A 21913-nucleotide genomic window follows, 5' to 3' on the forward strand; every position below is an offset into this window, starting at 1 on the left:
TCCAGACCCTAACCAAAAGCTTCTCTTCTCCTAGAGCTCAGACAGCTGCTGCTCACCTCAGGGGCACAGGAGGAGGAACCTCTCTGCTACCTGTCTATATGGAAGGGATGTGGCTGCAGAGTCAGGAAAGAGACAAATCACAGCAGGTGACACGGGACTATGGGAGGGAGCAGAGGCACTGCAGGAACATTGTGGAGACAGCCATGGGAAGAAGTCCCCAGGACAGGTGATGGAGAGGGCTGCTGCCAGTGGCTGTGCAAAAAACAAATCCTTGATCAAACAAAGCTGAACAATTTCCCTGGGACCTTTTGTCTTTGGATGCTGCCAGCTGAGGGATGCTCACAGAGCTTTGGATGTGAAAACATAATAACCCTGGGCCCTGCTGAGCTGCCTCTGTGTGCAGGAGGGGAAGCAACATCACCAAATTTCCCAGGAGAGCCTGCAGCTCCTCCAGGAGTGATCCATTCCCTTCTCCTTCAGGCACATCAGCTCCTCCAGGAGAGATGTGTTCTGCTTCTGGCAGGCACCTCAAAGCACCAGGAGCTGCTTTCATAGGAGCCAGCTCTGTACTGGAGCTGCTCAGGCAGTTCCTTCCATTGCATAGACAGGGAACTGCTGGAGAGGGGACAGGAGGCCACAAAGACCATCAGAGGGCTGGAGAACCTCTGCTATGGGGACAGGCTGGGAGAGCTGGGGCTGTTCAGCCTGGAGAAGGCTCCAGGGAGACCTCAGAGCAACCTGCCAGGACCTGAAGGGGCTGCAAGAGAGCTGGGGAGGGACTTTGGACAAGGGCTGGGAGTGCCAGGATCAGGGACAATGGCTTTGAGCTGGGAGAGGGGAGACTGAAAGTGGAGAGGAGGAAGAAATTCTCCTCAGAGGGTGAGGAGACAGTGGAACAGGTTGATCTTCAATGTGCTTTAATAACCACAAGCCATGGGCAGGGACACCTTCCCTGGCACCAGGATGCTCAGGACCTTGATGTCTCTGCACTCCACATTCTGCCTCCACCCTCTGCCTTCTTATTTCCAGGAAATACAAACCCAGGATTGCCACAACCCTCCCTGGGAAACTAGGAGCTGTGAGTAGAAGGGAAGTTGGTGAGGAAAATCTCAGGCACTGCTGTCCTGTGGCTGTGAGGGTGAGGGAAGCTGAGCTGAGCTTTCTCTGGCAGCATTTCCCACCCCAGCAGGAATGCAAATCAAGCTCTATTAATTTAGCTTTAAATTTTAATGAAGCAGGCTGCAGAGTTTACACAAAGAAGGGTTTACCTAATAAAATATTAATTTTCTTTTTTTTTTTTTTTGCTAAAATAATTGTAAATTGCAAGTTAATAGAGGGTTGGGTTTGGGTTGTTTTTTTTTTTTCCCCTCTTTAATTAGAATGTCAAAAGTTGGAAAAAAAAAGACCACAAACCAACCACCCACCCAAAGAGCATCACTCAAAGGAAGCAAAATTCAAGAAGAGCAAACCCTTGTGGTCAGACTCCAAGGCTGGGCCCTAGGCAGCCCACAGGGGTCCCCTCCTTTAACAACAGACATGGAAACAGCCACAACAAGAAATGTCCAGCACCTGGGGTTTGGATCTAGCCATGCCCTACAACCCAACCACAGAGCTGCTGGAGCCATAGCTCAAATCTCCACAGCCAAACAGCTGGCATGAAGCCTTGAGCAGCTGAGTCTAGCTGAGAGGTGTCCCTGCCCCTGGTGGGCAGGTCCCTTCCAACCCCTCCCAGGCTCTGATTCTGTGATCTGGGTCAAGCTTTCACTGCTTTCTGACCCATATCCTACCCTGGGGGTGTTCCAGGCCAGGCTGGATGAGGCCTTGAGCAGCTGAGTCTAGCTGAGAGGTGTCCCTGCCCCTGGCAGGGGAGGTTGGAGGAGATGAGCTCTGAGGTCCCTTCCAACCTGAGCCATTCTGTGATTCTGTGTGGACCCAGCATAATGCTTCTGCACTTGGGAGATGATTCATCATCATCATGGATTCATCTTCCAAGTGCAGAGGCATTGTGCTGGGTCCCCACACAGAGCCCTGAGGCACAAGCCACACTGGCTGTGACCCCACCCTGCATGTCCTGGCCACCTCTTGGTGGTGGGATGCACCCACAGGAGCTGCAAGTGCTGGCAGATCACAGAATCAGAGTGTCAGGGGTTGGAAGGGACCTCCAGAGAGCATCCAGCCCAACCCCCTGCCAGAGCAGGGGCAGCCAGGGCAGCTCACACAGGAGCACATCCAGGTGGGTTTTGAATGTCCCCAGTGAAGGAGACTTCCACAACCTCTCTGGGCAGCCTGCTCCAGCCCTCCAGCACCCTCACACCAAAAGTTTCTCCTCATCTTGAGGTGGAACCTCCTGGGTTCCAGTTTGTGCCCCTTGTCCCTGGGCAGCACTGGGCAGAGCCTGGCTCCATCCTCCCAGCACTGCCCTGCACATCTTCATGAACATGGCTGAGGTCACCCCTCAGGCTCCTCTCCTCCAAGCCAGAGTCTCAGCTCTAAGCTGGCTCTTGGTGCTCACTTCCCATCACCTTGGAAGGGTCATGTGGAACAGGGAAGTGCCTGAGGGCTGGAGCAAAGCCAGTGTCCCTCTAATCTTCCAACAGGGCAAGCAGGAGGACCCAGGGAATGCCAGGCCAGGCAGCCAGGTGGTGGAACAGCTCAAGCGTGTGTCAGGACCACGCTCTGCAGCCTTCCTTTCCAGCCTCTACCCTGTTTTCCAAGGAAACCCATCAGGGAAGGAGCCATGGCACACCATGCTCTGGCAGCAGAGGGACCTGGCACAACCTCAGGTGGGAGCCTGCACTGAGAGAGCAAAGCCCTTTTGCAGCACCTGGGGTTTCACCTCAGGAGCACTTTAAGTTCATTCAGGCTCTGCTGAAGAGCAACCAAACCGAGCTGAAAACCTCAGCCTGGTGCTTTAAGAACCATCTCCAAGGAGCCAGAGGACTCTGGGGCTAAGCTGGAACCACTCCTCCAGGAACCTCAGCCTCAAGCAGCTCGAACAAAGCCAAGCAGGAAGCCTTGAACCCAGACCTCCAGAGACCTGCCACACACCATCCTCACATGGACAAAGCTGGCACAAAGCCTCCAGCTCCCTCAGCCACCACTCCTGGGCTTGCTGCTTCATCTGGCAAACATCAAAGCTTCCTGGAGGTCTTTGATCCCCTGCCCCTGGGTGCTTGTTTTTCTTTAGGCATCATGACAAAAAGGTCACCTGGTTCATATGGAGCTCTTTGCTACCTGCTTAGAGTTCAGTCACTCAAAAAAAACCCCAAACCATCTAGTTCCACCCTCCCTAAACCCAGAGAAACTGAAAAGCACCAAAAAAGGAAAGCCTGGGGGCTCCAAACCACTCCAAAAAGCACCACTGGTGGTTCCAAACCGCACCACTGGTGGCTCCAAACCACACCAAACCACACCACTGGTGGCTCCAAACCACTCCAAAAAGCACCACTGGTGGTTCCAAACCGCACCACTGGTGGCTCCAAACCACACCAAACCACACCACTGGTGGCTCCAAACCACACCACACCACTGCTGCCTTTGCCAAGGTGGCAGGGAGGGACTTCAGGCACCCAAAAGTTATCACATTTGCTCCATCACCCAATGGCTCCATCAGCTTGAGGAGCTTTGGCACAACAGGGAAGGGGCAGCAGGACAAAGCAAAAGAACCAGGTTGGAAGGGACCCCAAGGACCCTTTCTGGACATTAGGAAGAAGTTTTTCCCAGCAAGAGTGGTCAGGCTCTGGGATGTGCTGCCCAGGGAGGTGGTGGAGTCCCCAGCCCTAGCTGTGTTTCAAGGTGGTTTGGATGTGGTGCTTGGGGCTTTGGTTTAGGGGTGACCCCTGCAGAGCAGGGCTCTGGGTTGGACTCGGTGACTCTGAGGGTTTCTTCCAACCTGAGTGTTTCTGTGATTTGTGACCACCTGGTCCAGCCTTTGGAGGCTGCAGTGGCAGGAAGGGGGAGGCTGAGCAGGGGCAGCAGCTCCGTGACAGCCGCGGGGGCATGGCAAGGGCTGGGCAGTGAGCAGCAGCGAGGAGACAACCCCCAGGGCTGACTCTCAGCTGCTGCAGGGGGGAGCAGAGCATTTGCTGACTCTCAGCTGAGAGAGCAAAGCAGGGAGGCAGACTCACGTTGAGCTGGAGGTCGTCTGTCCACTGGCCGACGAGGCGGTAGCCTGGGCTGCTGGTGTTGGTGCTGTGGAACTGGAAGATGTCGTAGCGCCCCGGGGCGTCCCCGTTCCTGTTGAACATCACTGGGGTGCCAGCACTGCCTGGGGGAGGAAACCAGACAAGATCCAGCCAGCCAAGCCTTCCCCAGCTCTGCCTTAGGAGGTGTGGCTGGGAGCTTTTCCAGGCTGGCAAAGGTCACCTCTGGTTCCAGCCATCCCCAAAGGGGTACTTTGGGACACAGCAGCACCAGTCCCCTCCACTTTGCCCACAGGTGGAGTCCAGGGTCCAGCTCTGGCCCAGGACAAGTTCAAGAGAGACAGGGAGGTGCTGGAGAGAGCCCAAGAGAAGACCACAAAGATGCTAAGGGGCCTGGAGCAGCTCTCTTTATCACCTAGAAAGGTTAGACCAGATGAGGTCCCCTCAAACCTGGCACTCCATGATTCTGTGATCATCCTCACACCTTCTTCCAGAGACCAATTACCACCTCCCAAACTTTCTGACTAAAAATAAACCCAGCCAAACTCTGCCAGCCTTACCTCACCCCGGCTCTGTGCAAAGCAAGGCACACCAGCAGGCTTTTCCTCCTGCTCTGCAGTCTCCTGCCCACCTCCCTTTCCTCAGGGAGCTCTTTAGTGAACATCTCTCCTCTGAATGGAGCCTAGAAAGGAGTTTGGGGTTTTTTTTGTGGTTTTTTTTTTTTTTTTTTTTCCCAGAAAATGTTCCATCTGCCTGGGAGAGATCCTGCTGTCAGAAGTCAGCCCAGGTCTAGCATCCAGAAATAGCTTCCTCCTCCACAATATGTTCTTCTTCCCACCCTCAGCATGCAGTTGGGATGGAAAAGAACAGCCCAAGCTCCAGGAGCACTGTGCCTTGTCTGCTCCTTTATTTAGGCTCCAAGACATTGACACAGGGAAGTAGCTCAGCATCAGCATCCTGAATTATTTGCCACCTATCACAGTATCATAGAGTGGTAGGGGCTGGAAGGGACCTCTGGAGATCATCCAGTCCAACCCCCTGCCAAGGGAGGGTCACCTAAAGAAGGTTACACAGGAACACATCCAGCTGGGGTTGCAAAGTCTCCAGACAAGGAGACTCCAGAACCTCTCTGGGCAGCCTGCTCCAGGCCTCCAGCACCCTTCAGTTAAAGAAGTTCCTCCTCCTGTTCAGCTGGAACTGCTGATGTCCCAGTTTGTGCCCACTGCCCCTTGCCCTGTGCCTGGGCACCACTGCACAAAGCCTGCTCCCATAACACAGGGCTGCTCCCATCTTTAGTCACCCCTGTTGAGGTGATGAACGCTGGGGAGGAAATGCAGGGCAAGCAGCCAGGCCAAAGACTCCCTTCCAGACCTGCCTTTGTTCCTGGTGGTGAGCAAAGCTGGCTGGCAGCCTGGGGGTGATGGCACAGGAGATTCCAGACCCTCAGCCCAGCTCTGCCAGGAAGATCTGCGCTCCAGTTACCAAGGCATTGGAATCACCGAGCTGTGTGGGTCAGAAAAGCCCTCTGAGGTCAAACTAAGAGCCACCAACCACCAGCCTAAGAGCCCCACAGCCACTAAGGGTGTCCCCAGTGCCATGCCCACACCTTCCTTGCACAGCTCCAGGGATGGGGACTCCCCCAGCTCCCTGCTCAAGCCACTCCACGCTGCTGTGAACCCTTCCTCAGCTGACAGCTCAAAGCAGGGCTGCAGGACCTCAGCCCCCCGGAGCAGCCTTCCAGCCTGACATTTATTTCCAGACACATTAAAGCAAGTTTCAGCAGGGCAGAGTAATATTGTGCCAAGGCTGAGGATGATGACAGCACTCCAGCACATCTATATCCAGAGCTTTCTCCTCCTGTCCTTCCTCCCCTCCCTAAAGCAGTGAAAACCCTCTCCTGTTGCAGCACTGAACTTTAAGATGATGCTTTTCTCCCCACTTGCCATTCTTCACTCAACTCCAGTGAGTGAAAAAGAAAAGAGAAAAAAAAAAAACAAAAAGCAGGAGATTTGAAGGAGTGAATTAGCACAGCCTCCACTGTAGCTCTGCTAAATTGCTTCCTGTCTAGCCTCCAGTCCTCTGAGATCAGAAACAGCTTCAGTTCAAAGGCTGGAGCAGAAAATGTTCCACTGAAATCTCCCATCTCATGCTCCTCCTGAGCACCAGGGCAGAGTTAATTGTCACTGCAGATGGATGGAGCCAGGACACAGCCAGGGAGGAAACACTGGGAGTGAGTGAGTGAGGAGAAGTGGCTGTAAGTCCTGGGCTCCTTCAGACAGGCAGCACCCATGGGAGGGGGGGACTCAGCTCCTGAGGACTCTGAAAAGCCTCAGTCTCATTAGTCAAGGTCAGGCTGTCACAGATGGCAAAAGCAAAAGAACAATTCAAAGGGCAGGAGCTCAGTGAGGCTTCCAGAGTGCTCCACAGATGCTTGGTGACTCCCCACATGTGGGCAAAACCCCAGCATGGAGCTGAGGAAGTGTCCAGGTCTGCATGGCTGGAAGCAGACAGAGTGGACATTCCCAGCCTGGCCATAGCAAAGCCTCACAGTCATGGAATGTTGGAAGGGACCTCAAAGCTCATCCAGCTCCAACCCCCTGCCATGAGCAGGGACACCTCCCACCAGCCCAGGCTGCTCAAGGTCTCATCCAGCCTGGCCTTGAACACCTCCAGGCAGGGAACAGCCACAGCCTCCCTGGGCAACCTGCTCCAGAGTTTACTCAGTGTGTAGTAAAGATTCACAGAGTGCATCAGGTTGGAAGGGACCCTCCAAGGTCATCTTGCCCAACCCCCCTGCACTCAGCAGGGACACCTCCAGCTAGAGCAGCTGCCCAGAGACACATCCAGTCTCTAGGGACAGGACCTCAACCACATCCCTGGCCCAGCCCTGTGGCTACTTTCAGGCAAATTCCCATTTGTGCCTTCAACTTCCCCAGGAAAGAGGTGAGAGCAGCCTGAGCTGTGTGGGGAAGAAGAACATCTGCTGAAGCTCAAAGCCCTGAGAATCTCAGGTCATAAGTCAAGCCCAGGTGTCCCCCAGCCTGACTCTGAAGCTGGAGTAACTGAACTGTGGCTGAGGACCTGCTGAGGAGGTTCAAGTCTTTTGTGACCTCTGTGTGGGCTCTCTGCTGCCTAATTTTTTTCCTTGGTACCACCTGGCTGTGAGGGCCCTGTCAGCCCTGCTGTAAATTGCTGCAGCATTGTGGTCTCCAGGGGCAGTTCAGGTTGCTTGGTGCTCTTCTGAAAGTCAAAAGGAGCAGAGTATGGGAACCTCAGAGATGCAGCAGGATTTGCAGAGCTGATCCTGCTTCTTGACTTCCTCATCTTCTAATTATTCAAAGAGGGGGTTCTGTCCTTGGGGCCTTTGGATAGATTAGGATTTAGTTTCTTTCTATTAATATTTAAATGATTTTTTTTTTTTTTTTTTTTTTTTTTTGCTCAGCCCCAGCAAGCACTTCAGAGACTGTCAGCCTCTGGGCTGCACCTTCTGACTCATTCAGAGGCTGTGACAATTCAGCTCCCAACACATCATAGAACCATGGAATGGCTCAGGCTGGAAGGGACCTCAGAGCTCATCCCTCCAACCTCCCCACCATGCCCAGGGACACCTCTCAGCTAGACTCAGCTGCTCCTCACATCCAGCCTGGCCTTGAACACCCCCAGGCAGGAGGCAGCCACAGCCTCCCTGGGCAGCCTGTGCCAGAGTCTCAGAACCTCCTACTGAAGAACTTCTTCCTCAGCTCCACTCTAACCCTGCTCTGCCTCAGCTCCAAACCATTCCTCCTCATCCTGTCTCCAGACACCCTCTGCAGCCTTCCTGCAGGACCCCTTCAGGTCCTGGCAGGCAGCTCTAAGGTCCCCCTGGAGTCTTCTCCTCTCCAGGCTGCACACCCCCAGCTCCCTCAGCCTATCCTCACAGTAGAGCTGCTCCAGCCCTTGGAGCATCTCTGTGGCCTCCTCTGGACTCTCTCCCCCAGCTCTGTGTCCTCTTGCTCCTCACCACACACAGCACACAATAGCCTTTCCCCTGCAAGGTGCACCAAAGAAAAGGAGATGTCCTGACTGGATGTGGAGGATTTCAATCTCTGAATCACCCCAAGATGAGAAATGACTTCCAAGGACAGGGTGGAGGCCAGGTGTAAGCAACCAAGGTGTTCCTCCAGCATTCAGCTCACGTTTCCTGCAGCCTGAGGAGCTGTGGAGGGTTCACACAAACAGCATCCTGAGCCATTCACTCTCTGAACTGCAGCCTCTCTGCACTCTGAGCTGTTCAGGGTCTGCAGGAGCACTTGAGCCTTGAAGGGTTCCATGTCTGGGGCCTTTTTGTTCTCCAGGTGGCATGAAGGCGTTAAAAAGCAGACTGAGCTCCCAGCACAAAGCCAACTTCCCTTCATTACAGCATTGCCTGAGCTCTTTCTGCAGCAGCTACAGGCAGGATGCTTTCAGCTGCCTGGTGACCAGGAGATCTGCTACATGCAAAGAAGATCTCAAGCTGATGTGCTCAGGATGCTTGGAAACAGCCTACAGCTCCTCTCTGCAGCACACAGCTTGGACAAAGCCCTCCCACTGCTCTGCTTGCTGCTTCTGGTGGCCTTGCAGTGCTTCAAGAGGACAATCAGGAAGCTGGGGACAGACTCCTGAGCAGAGCCTGTAGGACAGGACAAGGGGGGATGGTTTGAACTCCAAGAGGGAGATGGAGAGTGGAGAGAAGGGAGAAATGTTTGATGCTGAGGGTGGGGAGAGCCTGGCCCAGGCTGCCCAGAGAGGTGGGAGCTGCCCCATGGCTGGCAGCAGTGCAGGTCAGGTTGGTTGTGGCTGAGCAGCCTGCCCTGGCTGGGGATGTCCCTGCTGAGGGCAGGGGGTCAGGTGTTGGGCTGGATGAGCTGTAAGGTGCCTTTAAGGGTTTCCAGCAGTCAGGTCTCCTCCAGGCCCACTCCAGCAATTCAATGTCCTCCTGCTGAGGGCTGCAGAGCTGGATGCATAGCTCCAGGTGAGGCCTCAGCAGAGCAGCACTTCAGAGAGCTGTCAGCCTGCTCTGCTTGGGGCTGTCCCTGCTGCCTGCAGGACAGTTGTGTCTGCAGTGGGAAACAGGGCCAAGGTTTTGAGAAACAAAGGTGTGGATGAGGCACCTGGGGACATGGCTTAAAGGCCATGGTGGTCTGAGGCTGATCTTTGGACTCAATAATCTCAGAGCCCTTTTCTAACCCAAACAGTTCTATGACTGAGAGCTTCTGGCTCACCCCAGTGTAGAAAGGGAGCTGGTTCTTGGGCACCAAAGAGTTCAGGTACACAACCTTGGGAGTCCAGCTCCTTCCACACAAACCAACCCAACCAAGACCCCAGCTGCCACCCAGGGCAGGTCCTACCTGGAGTGAGGATCAGCTTCAGTCTGCACAACACCCAGCCAGTGCTAACCACTCAGCAGAGCCAAGATTCAAGGCAGAGGCAGCAGAGATTCACCCAGCCAGCAGCACTCCCTGCCTTTCAGAGGGCTGCTGGGCTCCTGCTCCCTAGCTCTCCCTGGGCAGCTCCATGCTGGTGCTTGGAGAAGCTGCTCCTTGCCTGCTCTGGGAGCTGCTGCTGGGCTCAGGGAAGACTCCAGGAGTCTGTGGAGCTCCCAGAATCCCAGAATCAGCCAGGGTGGAAGAGACCTCAAGATCATCAAGCCCAACCTTACCCAGCCCTAACTAATCAGCCAGACCAGAGCACTAAGTGCCTCCTCCAGGCCTTTCTTAAACACCTCCAGGGATGCTGACCCCACCCCTCCCTGGGCAGCCCATCCCAAGGGCAATCTCTCTGTCTGTGAACAGCTTCTTTCTAAGACCAAGCCTAAGCTTCCCCCTGAGCAGCCTGAGGCTGTGTCCTCTCCTTCTGTCCCTGCTTCCCTGGGAGAAGAGACCAACCCCCACCTGGCTAAAGGCTCCCTTCAGGTAGTCACAGACAGCAGCGAGGTCTCCCCTGAGCCTGCTCTTCTCCAGGCTAACCCCCGGGTCCCTCAGCCTGCCCTGGCAGGGTTTGTGCCCCCGGCCCCAGCTCACCGTTGAAGTTGACGCTGCGGATGTACTTGAGCAGCTTCTTGCCGCCGGCGTGCTCCATCTCGGGGCAGACCCCCGGGTAGTCGGCGCAGAGGTCCTTGTTCATGTGGTGCAGGGCGTGGGCCATGGCGTACACCGCATCGATCACGAACTGCACCTTCCCCTCCTGCTCGTAGGGAGAGTCCCTCCCGATCCGCTCCTGCCCTGCAGGGGACACAGGCACACGGCGCGGGAGGGCAGTCAGCAGCAGCGCTCCGCCGGCGCCCGGGGAGCGTCAATTGCAGAGTAACAGCGAGAGATGAGATCCCCCACACCGACAGTGACCGGGCTAGCCCAGTCGGGAAGGCAAACGCGAGCTGTATTGACAGCAGATCTACAACCTGCGATGAAATGCAATGGATATGTACAAACAGACACAGTCCACAACATTTACAGATAGATATACAAACAACAGAAAAGCACAACCAAGCTCCCTTTGCTTCCCCCACAGCTCTCTGGAACCCCTCCAGGGATGGGGACTCCACCACCTCCCTGGGCAGCCTCTGCTAATCCCTGACCACTCTTGCAGCACAGAAATTTTCCCTCCTCTCCAACCTACTCCTCCTCCCCTGCCACAATTTCAGGCCATTTGCTCTCCTTCCACCACCTTCTGCCCTGGAGGTTCACAGAAACCTACACTTGGTTTGGGCTGGAAGGGACCTCAAAGCTCATCCAGTGCCAACCCCCTGCATGGGCAGGGACACCTCCCACCAGCCCAGCTTGCTCAAGGTCTCATCCAGCCTGGCCTTGAACACCTCCAGGGAGGAGGCATCCACAGCCTCCCTGAGCAACCTCTTGCAGTGTCTCCTCACCCCAACTGCTAAGAATTCTTTCCTCATCTCCATCCTCAATCTCCCCTTCTTGCTTTTACGGCTGCTCTGCTGAGACCTCACCTCCAATCCTGCCTCCAGTTCTGGTGTCCCCAGCATGAAAAGGACACAGAGCTGCTGGAGTGAGTCCAAAGGAGGCCACAGAGATGCTCCAAGGGCTGGAGCAGCTCTGCTGTGAGCACAGGCTGAGGGAGCTGGGGGTGTTCAGCCTGGAGAGGAGAAGGCTCCAGGGGGACCTCAGAGCTGCCTGCCAGGACCTGAAGGGATCCTGCAGGAAGGCTGCAGAGGCACTTCTCCTGAGGGTGTCTAGAGACAGGCCAAGGGGGAATGGTTTGGAGCTGAGGCAGAGCAGGGTTAGAGTGGAGCTGAGGAAGAAGTTCTTCAGTAGGAGGTTCTGAGACTCTGGCACAGGCTGCCCAGGGAGGCTGTGGCTGCCTCCTGCCTGGGGATGTTCAAGGCCAGGCTGGATGAGGAGCAGCTGAGTCTAGCTGAGAGGTGTCCCTGGGCATAGTGGGGAGGCTGGAGGGGATGAGCTCTGAGGTCCCTTCCAACCTGAGCCACTCTCTGAACAGGTTTCTGGTGCCTCTGCAGTTAGGCAGCAAAGCAAACAGCACTTCAGGAGCTTGAAGCAAGTCAGGGCAGGCTGACAATCACAGATCTCTGATTTACTTTTCAATGGTGTTTTTTCTTTTTTTCCCTATGAAACTGTCCACCAGCTCCTTGTTTTACCTTGCCTGAGTCACAGCAGCATGACTCAATCTGTCCAGCTGCAGAAGGTGTGATCCTGCTTCCCAGGGCTTCCTCCAAGGCAATTACTGCTTGTGAAGAGCTCCGAGATGCAGCCACGGAAGCAGCAGCAGCCAGCAGCAGCACCACCAAGCTATTAGTTTTCCAGAGGTGGCAACACCACATCCCACTGGCTGCACCTGCAGCAGCATGCAGCCTTCTAACCACACAGCAGCCCTGGACACCTTCCTGCAGCACCTGCACATCTGGGTGCTGCCAGGAACTCCAAGGAGAGTCTTGCAAGGGGCTGGAAGTGACAGGCAGAGAGGGAATGGACTTAAGCTGGAAGAGGGGAGATTGAGACTGGAGAGGAGGAAGAAATTCTGGAGAGTGAGGGTGTGAAGACACTGGAACAGGCTGCCCATGGAGGCTATGGATGTCCCCTCCCTGGAGGTGTTCAGGATCAGGCTGGATGAGGCCTTGAGCAGCCTGGGCTGGTGGGAGGTTTCCCTGCCCATGGCAGGGGGTTGGAACTGGATGAGCTTTGAGGTCCCTTCCAACCCAACCCCATTCTGTGAATCTATGAAATATTTCAGAGACCCTCAAAGTAAAGACTTGGTTAGAAGATACAAGTGGGGAAAATTAATTTAATAACATGATCCTTGATCAGAAGTTTGATTAGAAATAGATTAGAAGTAGGGAGGGGGGAGTAGGAAAGAGCTAACTGATAGCAAAAAGGGAAGGGATAAGTCAATGACTGTGAGGACAAATGATTTTAAGAGACAGGAGTCCACTTGCCTGTGGCTGCTCCACTAACAGGTTTGTGTCTCTCTCCTGCACTAATGAGCAGCAGCATTACCAGGATAGAATCCCCCAGAGCCAGCTCCCTGCATGGCAGGGCTGCACCAGCAGAAAGCCATCCCCAGCACTGCTCTTCTCCAGCATGACTGCCCCTGGGGCACAGCCTTCCTGCAGCACTCAGCCTGACTCAGTCTGCAGCCAGCCCCCAGGCAAAGCTTTCCCATTTCCAGCTCAGGAGTGACAGGCAGAGTCCCCTCCGACCATTGCTCTGCCTCTGGGTGGTGAGGTGGCAGACCAGAAACACCACCAAGCACACAGAGATCACCAGCTCTGCACAGAGGCTCTGCAGGAACAAAGAACACCTAACTAGGTCATAGGATCATGGGATGGTTTGGGTTGGAGAGGCCCTCTGAGAGCATCCAGTCCAACATCAACCCAACCCCTCCATGGCCGCCAAACCATGGCCCCAGGGGACATGGTCACAGCTCTCTGGAACACCTCCAGGGATGGGGACTCCACCAACCCCCTGAGCAGCCTCTGCCAATCCCTGACCACTCTTGCAGCTAAGAAATTGTTCCTCATCTCCAGCCTAACTCTCCCCTGGCACAATTCCAGGCCATTGCCTCTCCTTCTGTCTCCTGATCCTAGGGAGCAGAGCCCAACCCCCACCTGGCTCCAACCTCCTCTCAGGGAGCTGTAGAGAGCAAGGAGGTCTCCCTCAGCCTCCTCACCTCCACACCCCCAGGTTCCCTCAAGTGCTCCTCTCCAGCCTTGTTCTCCAGACCCTTCCCCAGCCTCCTTGCCCTGCTTTGGAACAGAAGTGAGGAGCAGCACAGCTCTGCCCCTCCCATGTCAACACTTAGCACTTTTCCTGCTTGTTTTGCCTTTTTTTTTTTCCCCCACTCAGGGATCTTCAGCAGCCACCCAACCTCATTATTTTCTTCAGCATTGAAGCTGCTGCCACCCCAGACAGCTGCACACAGAATGATTGCAGGAGAAGGCACTTCTGTGGTGTGGATTTCAAATGGAGCACCTTGAGATGTCACCAGGAGAAGGAAACACAAAAGCAATTTATTGACACAAGCTCTGTTTGCTTCCCAAAGATCTATCTGAGGGTGATGACAAATAATTGAACCTCACTTCCTCCTAGAGTCTCAAGTTCTCCTCATCATCATTCCTCAGAGACAGAGCAGCCAGGGCTCCTGCTTCAGGCACATCTCCACCAGAGAAAAATACTGCAACAAGGAGAGGAAAGGAAGCCCCAGAGCCAGGGACGTGAGGAGACAGAGAGGGAGAAAGTTCCTCTGACAGGAACAAGAGACAGGACAAGAGGAAACGGCCTCAGGTTGCACTCCAAGGGAGGTGCAGGTTGGATAGCAGGAAAAAATTCATCCCAGAAAAGGCTTCCCAGGCACTGGCCCTGGCTGCCCAGGGAGGTGGTGGAGCCTCCATCCCTGGAGGGGTTTCCAAGCTGTGTGGCTGTGGTGCTGAGGGATGTGGTGCAGTGGCTAAAGCAGCAGTGGTGGGCTGTGAGCTCGGGGTGAGGGGCTGCACTGGGTGGTCTCAAAGGTCTCTTCCAGCCTTACCAGCTCTGTGATTCTAAGCCCTTTGGTACAGCCTCCTCCACCCCTGGAAACATTCAAGGTCAAACCTGATGGGGCCCTGAGCAGCCACATCTGCACTACTCTTAAATCCCTCCAGGGATGGGGAGTCCACTGCTGCCCGGGGCAGCCTAGGCCAGTGCCTGAGAACCCTTTCAGCAGAGAAACTGTTCCTCATCTCCAACCTAAACCTCTCTTGCTGCACTTGAGGCCATTTTCCCTTGTCCTGTCACTGGTGACTAGGGAGCAGAGCCAAACCCCCACCCAGCTCCAGCCTCCTCTCAGGGAGGAGCTGTAGAGAGCAATGAGGTCTCCCTCAGCCTCCTCTTCTCCAGGCTGAACACCCCCAGCTCCCTCAGCTGCTCCTCCCCAGCCCTGCTCTCCAGACCCTTCCCCATCTCTGTTGCCCTTCTCTGGCCCTGCTCCATCCCCTCAGTGCCATGCTTGGAGTGAAGGGCCCAAAACTGACCCCAGCCCTCAAGCTGTGTCCTCACCTCAGTGTCCAGTCCAAGGGCACCATCCCTGCCTTGCTCCTGCTTCCCACACCACTGCTGATCCAGGCCAGGCTGCTGGTGGCCTTCTTGCCCACCTGGCACACCCTGGCTCATCTCCAGCTGCTGTCAACCAACACCTCCAGGTCCCTCTCTGCTGAGCAGCTCCCCAGCCACTCCTCCCAAGCCCTATGGTCCTGCTGGGGGTTGTTGTTACCAAAGGGCAGAGCCCAGCACTTGGCCTTACTGAGTCTCATACCCTTGGTCATGGCCCATGGATCCAGCCTGGCCAGAGCCCTCTGCAGAGCCTCCCTACCCTCCAGCAGGTCAACAGTGCCACCCAGCTTGATGCCAGCTGCTCCATCCCTGCCCAGGGAAGGTTGACACCGTTTCCATGTCCTCATCAGAAAGCAGAGGCTAAGAGCAAGGCAGAAGAAAACAGAGCCAGAAATGAGGCTGATGAGACACTTTTAGAACCTCTCCTGAAGATCTCTCAGCAATTTTTAGCCACATCCCAGCCTTGGGGGGAGATTCCAAGTGCCAGATTTAGCAGGCTATTCCCAGGGGGAACCGCACAGCACTCCTCCTCCCACCCAGCAACTGAAAACTGGAGCAGAAGACATCAAAGATGGGAGGATTGCATCCAGTTCCTTTGATCAGAATTCCAGGCAGTTATTCCACATCCCAATTTTAAACTGCTGCTGCTGTGAAAAACTCAGCAAGGAGGGAAGGAAAAGCAAAGGGTGGCAAGAGCAAGGTGGATGTCAGATGGTGGTGCTGAGATCACAGCAGAGGTGTTCAGAGAGTCATGGAATGGTTTGGATTGGAAGGGATCTCAGAGATCATCTACTCCAACCTCCCTGCCATGGACCTCTCAACCAGCCCAGGCTGCTCAAGGCCTCATCCAGCCTGGTCTTCAGCACCTCCAGGGAGGGAGCATCCACAGCCTCCTTGGGCAGCCTGTCCCAGTGTCTCCCTCACCCTCCCTGAGCCACTTCATTATGCCTCTTCCTACCTACTTCTCATGCCCTGCAGGGCTGAGGCTGCTCTTCTGTTTTCTCTGCAGCCTCAGTTGCTTTCTTCAGTGTCTCCAGCTAAATGTCCTCACATCACCATTTGGCCATCCCAGCAGCCCAGAAATCCAATGACATCCTGGGCTACAGCAAGAGAAGTGTGGCCAGCAGGGCCAGGGAAGGGATTCTCCACCTCTGCTCCACTCTGCCTGGACCACAACTGGAGCTCTGTGTCCAGTTCTGGAGCCTCTCTTACAGGAAGGCTCTGGAGGTACTGGAAGGTGTCCAGAGAAGGGCCACAAGGATGAGCAGAGGGCTGGAGCTGCTCTGCTCTGGAAACAGCCTGAGAGAGTTGGGGTTGTGCAGTCTGGAGAGGAGAAGGCTCCCAGGAGACCTTCTTGTGGCCTTCCAGGATCTGAAGGGGCTACAAGAAAGCTGGGGAGGGACTTTTTAGGGTGTCAGGGAATGATAGGACTGGGGGGGATGGAGCAACACTAGAAATGGGGAGATTCAGATTGGATGCTAGGAAGAAATTCTTCCCCATGAAGGTGGTGAGAGACTGGCAGAGGTTGCCCAGGGAGGTGGTGGAAGCCTCACCCCTGGAGGTTTTTGCAGCCAGGCTGGAGGTGGCTGTGAGCAACCTGCTGTGGTGTGAGGTGTCCCTGCCCATGGCAGGGGGTTGGAACTGGATGAGCCTTGGGGTCCCTCCCCACCCTGGGAGCTGTGTGGTCCTCTGGCCCCAGCAGAGCCCTCCAGCAGGCAGCCAGCCTCACCTGTGCACTTGCGGTCGGTGTCCTCCTTCTTGGAGCCGCTGATGGTCAGCTTGCAGTTGAAGTTCTCCTCCCAGTACTCTGCAAACCAAACGTTCCTGCGGTTGTTCTCCAGCGTGCGGGACGTGAAGTAGGTGTCGAACCCTGCAGGGGCACCAGGAGGAGGCTGAAGGCTACAGAGTCGTGGTAGGGCTTGGAAGGGACCTCCAGAGATCAGCCACCTCCAGCCCCCTGCTGGAGCAGGGCACCCAGGGCAGGGCACACAGGAACGCAGCCAGGTGGGGCTGGAAAGCCTTCACACAAGGAGACTCCACAACCTCTCTGGGCAGCCTGCTCCAGGCCTCCAGCACCCTCACACCAAACAACCTTCTCCTCCTGTTGAGGTGGAGCCTCCTGGGTTCCAGTTTGTGTCCATTGTTCCTTGTCCTATCACTGGGCACCACCAAACAGAGCCCGGCCCCTCTCTCCTGACACCCACCCCTCAGCCTTTTCCTCTCCAGGCTGAACAGCCCCAGGGCTCTCAGCCTTTCTTCACAGCAGAGGTGTTCAGGTCCCTTCATCATCCTCATAGCTCTGCCCTGGACTCACTCAATCAGATCTCTGCCTCTCTGGAACTGGGCAGCCCAAAACTCCTGCTGCAGCCTGAAAACTCTCCTGAGACCTCCTTCAACACCCAGCCCACGTTCCCCTCTCCATCCACCCCAGCTGGACTGTGCAAATGAAGCAACCCTGAACCTTTCATCTAATCTGCTGCATCTTGCAAACAAATTCTTGTGCCCCTCAGAGTGAGGGATGAAAGGCTGGAAAAGATCTGTGAGGCAGAGGATTAGCAGGGAAGAGTTCAAAGCAAACCCCATGGATTAGAGAGGAACCAATCAGGAATCAAAATGAGTGCCCTGCTGCAGCTGAGCTCAACAGGACTAATTTAGTAATTAACCTCACCAGACCTCCAGAGGAGGCACTTTCATCTCCACTGGCCCTCAGCTGCACACCTGCCTGGGTCTGGAGCATTTCTTTTCCCCTTCATCTCCTTTCACAGAGGTGCAGAAAAACTTTAGAGAGCAGAACTTCCAAAAGGCAGCTCTGAAGCACCAGGATTTACCAGGCTTTGGAACTGCAGCTCCTGAAGTGGTGAGGAAAGATCTGTGAAGGTCAGTTTCTGACTGAAGCCACCAACAGCTTCTAGGGGCACAAAAAGAGTCAAGGGGCAGGGCAGGGCTGGGAACCAGCTAAGTGCCAGAGGTTCTCCAGGAACCTCTCTGCATTCCCAGAGGAAGAGAAAGGGAAGAAGGGAGAGAGACTGATGGGGTGGGAAAGAAACTCATCCAGCTGGGAGGAGAAGAAGAATAATGCCATGGGACAGAGACACAAACCAAGAGCCAACCCAAGCCCTGAGGGCAAGGAGGGCACCATTGGCACCACTGATGCTGGGGACAGGCACTGGGCAAGGCCCAGCCTGGACTCAGCACCAGATGGGAAGCAGATTCAGGAGCTGGATGGAGGAGCACAGGGATGGGGATGGAAGGCAGAAGGGACAGAGTCCTGCTGGGGCAGCAGCCAGGGAAGAAGAGGCTTGGCCCTGGGGATCCCCCAGCTGGCTCCTGAAGATTCATGGAATGGTTTGGGTTGGAAGGGACCTTTAAGGGCCACCTGCTTTAACCCCCTCAGATGCTTCTATGGAATTAAAAAAATACTTCCAAGGGGACAGTGTGACAAAAATCTGCAGCATCCAATGGCTCAGGAAGAGAACAGCTCTGTGCCAAAGCACCTGACCTGTGGGGCTGCTGCTCCGCAGCTTCCTGAGATAAAAATCAATAAAGCCTTGATAAAACTGTAATAGAATTGCTGCAGAACTGCTCCAAAGCTTTGCAGATTTAATAACAAACAGCAACATCCTCATTGATTTATTTGCTTTGCTTTAATGACCCTCTGCATCCTCAAGAAGGAAGCCAGACCCCAGGGATGAGTGGACAGCTTTTGATCAGCATTTCCTGGTGACCAAGAGAAGCAAGGCACTGGGAGAGGGATGAAGTGAAGTGACAGCCCAGGATTCCAGTCATCCCTTACTGCTTGCATGCCTTACTGGGCACCTGCTTGATGTGCTGCAGAGCATAGGACCCTAGAATGGATTAGGTTGGAAAGGACTTTGAAGTTTATCCAGTGCCAACCTCCTGCCACGGGCAGGGACACCTCCCCCCAGCCCAGCTTGCTCAAGGCCTCATCCAGCCTGGCCTTCAACACCTCCAGGCAGGGGACATCCACAGCCTCCCTGGGCAACCTGTGCCAGTCTCTCCCCACCCTCCCTGCCAAGAATTTCTTCCTCATCTCCAGTCTCAGTTTCCCCTCTCCCAGCTCAAAGCCATTGTCCCTCATCCTATCACTCCCAGCCCTTGTCCAAAGTCCCTCCCCAACTCTCCTGGAGCCCTTCAGGTACTGGAAGGTTGCTCTGAGGTCTCCCTGGAGCCTTCCCTTCTCCAGGCTGAACATTCCCACCTCTCCCAGCCTATCCCCACAGTGAAGCTTCTCCAGCCTCTGCTCATCTTTGCAGCCTCCTCTGGAGCCTCTCCAGCAGCTCCAGGTCCCTCTTGTGCTGGGGGCCCCAGAGCTGGAGGCAGTGCTGCAGGTGGGGTCAGAGCAGAGCTGCTGCTGCTCTCCCTGCTCTGGATGCAGCCCAAGCTGCCACTGCCCCTCTGGGCTGCCAGGGACCATTTCTCCTCTCCCCACCTAGCACAAAGCTGTCCTGCAGAAACAAGCTGTCCTCAGAGGCTTTGGAGCCAGGAGGACACCTTAAATGTCTGTGTAATTTTAGCTGCTGTTTTTTGGGGGGATTAACCTGATTGCTAAGCACCCAGAGCTGGAGTCCAGGGCCCCCTGTGTCCTCCCTGATAATGACAGACTTGAGCCTGTGCTTAAGCTTAATCTGTTTGAACTGAAGGCACGAAGACAACTTCAGATGTTTGCTGCTAAACACAAGAGCTCTGGGGTCAGGGGCTCAGGGAATTAGATGACCCAAGCCAAAGAAAAACCCAACCCCAGCCCCCCAAAAGCAGGATTCTTAAGAGGAAAAGTCAGACTAATCTCTGCTTACCCTTGTAGGTGGCTCAGTGCTACCCTTGTGTGAGGAGATTTAGTGATTTCCCAAGGCTCCCTAGAGATCAGACTGCACAAAATTAGCTCTTGTTTGCAGCCAAATACCTCTAAAAGGCAGATTTTACTTTTCTCCCCCCCCCAAATACCTCCAAGGGAGGTGAGGGCTCACAGAGGACAATAAATCTCTCAACACTTTTCAATCACAGTGATTTGATGAAAGCCTTCCTCTTGCACACAGAGAGGTGATGCCACCTAAGAGGTGCATTTGGTCTCCACCCCAGGATTCATCTGGGGAGGAAATTTGCTTAAAAAGAGAGAGAGAAATGAAAGGAAGAGACCCAAGCCCAAGCACTCAGAGGGATGGAGAAGGCCAGGCCAGGGGCTGTGATGCCTCCCAACCCTCAGCAGCTTTGGTTGCTTCCCTGCTTCTCTCAGTGAGATGCTCCCAGCCCCAAGCCAAGCACTCTCCTGAGCAGGACAGAGCTAATCAATGAATTAGGTGATTGCAATTACAAATTACTGGGTGAGGCTCCAAGGCTAACGATGCCTCTGCCATGGGCAGCTGCTCCAGAGGAGAAAGCATAGCAGGTAGAGGGGCACAGAGGAGACCTTCACCATGGGGGAGGTGTCAGGCACATGGATGGAGAACCACTGGGGAGAATCCAGGGGAGGCTACAGAGATGCTGAGCAGCAGCTCTGTGAGGAGCAAAGGCTGAGAGCCCTGGGGCTGAGAGCCTGCAGAAGAGCAGCCCCAGAGGGCAGCTGAGCAATGCTCAGCAAGAGCTAAAGGAGCTGTGGGGGGCAAGAGGCTGGGGCCAGACTCTGCTCAGTGGTGCCCAGGGACAGCACAAGGGGCAAGGGGCACAAACTGGAACCCAGGAGGTGCCATTTGGAGATAAGGAGAAAGTTGTTTGGTGTGAGGGTGCTGGAGCCTGGAGCAGGCTGCCCAGAGAGGTTGTGGAGTTTTCTTGTGTGGAGAGCTTCCAACCCTAGCTGGGCATTGTGCTGCTGGGCAAGCTGCTGTGGGTGCCCTGCTGGAGCAGGAGGTTGGACTGGGTGAGCTCCAGAGGTCCCTTCAGACCTTACCTGCTGTGGGAGCCCCTGCTTTGGACCCCATCCAACCCCCACCCTGCTGAGATCCTGTGAAACAGGCTGCAGGTGAGAAAAAAAAAAACACAGAGGACAGCGAGGTACCCCCCTGAAAAGAGCTTTTCCTCAGAAACCCAAAGATTAAAAGAGAGGCTCCAGCACTGAACCAGCACCAGGGAGGAGGCCACCAGCACCTCAGGGAAGTTTGCAGTATCTGAGGAGGTGAACTGTGGGCAGGTGGCTCCTGAAGGAGCACAATGGGGATGTGCTGCTGGCACAAACACAGCAGCTGATGTCTAAGGGAGACAGAGATGAGGAGAGACTTTGTGTCACTTCTTGTTTCCCAGCCCCCTGGCACAGGCTGAGCAGCAGCTATTGCATGTGTCAGCAACCACCTCCAGGGCTCTGGGGTTACACAGGAAGGAAAATAATTAAGCCTAATTAAAAGCACAAACTTGGTGACCTGCTGCATTTCTCCTGTGCCTGCAGTGTTCTCCTCCCCAGCCCACGTGCTTTGGGAGCTGGCACAATGCAACACAATGCACTGACCCAGTTCCATGGCACCCAGGGAGTGTGGGGTTGGAGAAGCTCTCTGAGCTCTGCCAGTCCAGCATCAACCCAACCCCTCCATGGCCACCAAACCCTGGCCCCAGGGGACATGGCCACAGGCTTCTGGAACATCCTCAGGGATGGGGACACCAACACCTCTCTGGGCAGCCTGTGCCAGTCCCTGACCACTCTTGCAGCACAGAAATTTTTCCTCCTCTCCAACCTAACCCTCCCCTGGCCATTGCCTCTCCTTCTGTCATCTGAGACTAGGCAGAAGAGCCCAACCCCAGCTCCAGCCTCCTCTCAGGGAGCTGTAGAGAGCAATGAGGTCTCCCTCAGCCTCCTCTTCTCCTGACTGAACACCCCCAGCTCCCTCAGCTGCTCCTCCCCAGCCCTGTTCTCCACACCCTCCCCCAGCTCCCTTGCCCATTACAATTCCCTCAGGGAGCAATTTTAGCAATCCAGAGCAGCTCCATTCCTCTCCATCCTGTCCAAATTCCATCCTCACTACCAACCTCCAGTTCTGCCCTTGCTCTACCCAGCCAGCAAACCACTCCTGCCTCTCAGCCCTGGTGCCACCACAGCTGGCAGCACCACTCCAGCAAGGTGCTGATTTTAGCAGCCTTCCAGCCACGAGGGTTTAGTTCACTGGCATTAAAGCCAGGCTAAAAGCAGGAGGTGTGGAACGAGAGGATCAATTTGATGCCAGCTAGTGGCTTCTTCAGCTTTTATGATGG

General features: G+C 55.1%; 1 protein-coding gene across 1 annotated transcript in view; it reads right to left on the reverse strand.

Moving 5' to 3' along the window:
- GRM7 (glutamate metabotropic receptor 7) overlaps positions 1-21913 on the reverse strand; it is a 215125-nt gene that overhangs the window by 38629 nt on the left and 154583 nt on the right. The window contains exons 5-7 of the mRNA XM_054387175.1: positions 16452-16592; positions 10181-10381; positions 4128-4267 (exon numbers count right to left, since the gene is read on the reverse strand). Coding sequence (XP_054243150.1) covers positions 4128-4267; positions 10181-10381; positions 16452-16592 — 482 coding nt within the window. The remainder of the gene's footprint in view (positions 1-4127; positions 4268-10180; positions 10382-16451; positions 16593-21913) is intronic.

The sequence above is a fragment of the Indicator indicator genome, chromosome 15 (genome assembly GCF_027791375.1).
Source record: "Indicator indicator isolate 239-I01 chromosome 15, UM_Iind_1.1, whole genome shotgun sequence".
Lineage (NCBI taxonomy): Eukaryota > Metazoa > Chordata > Aves > Piciformes > Indicatoridae > Indicator > Indicator indicator.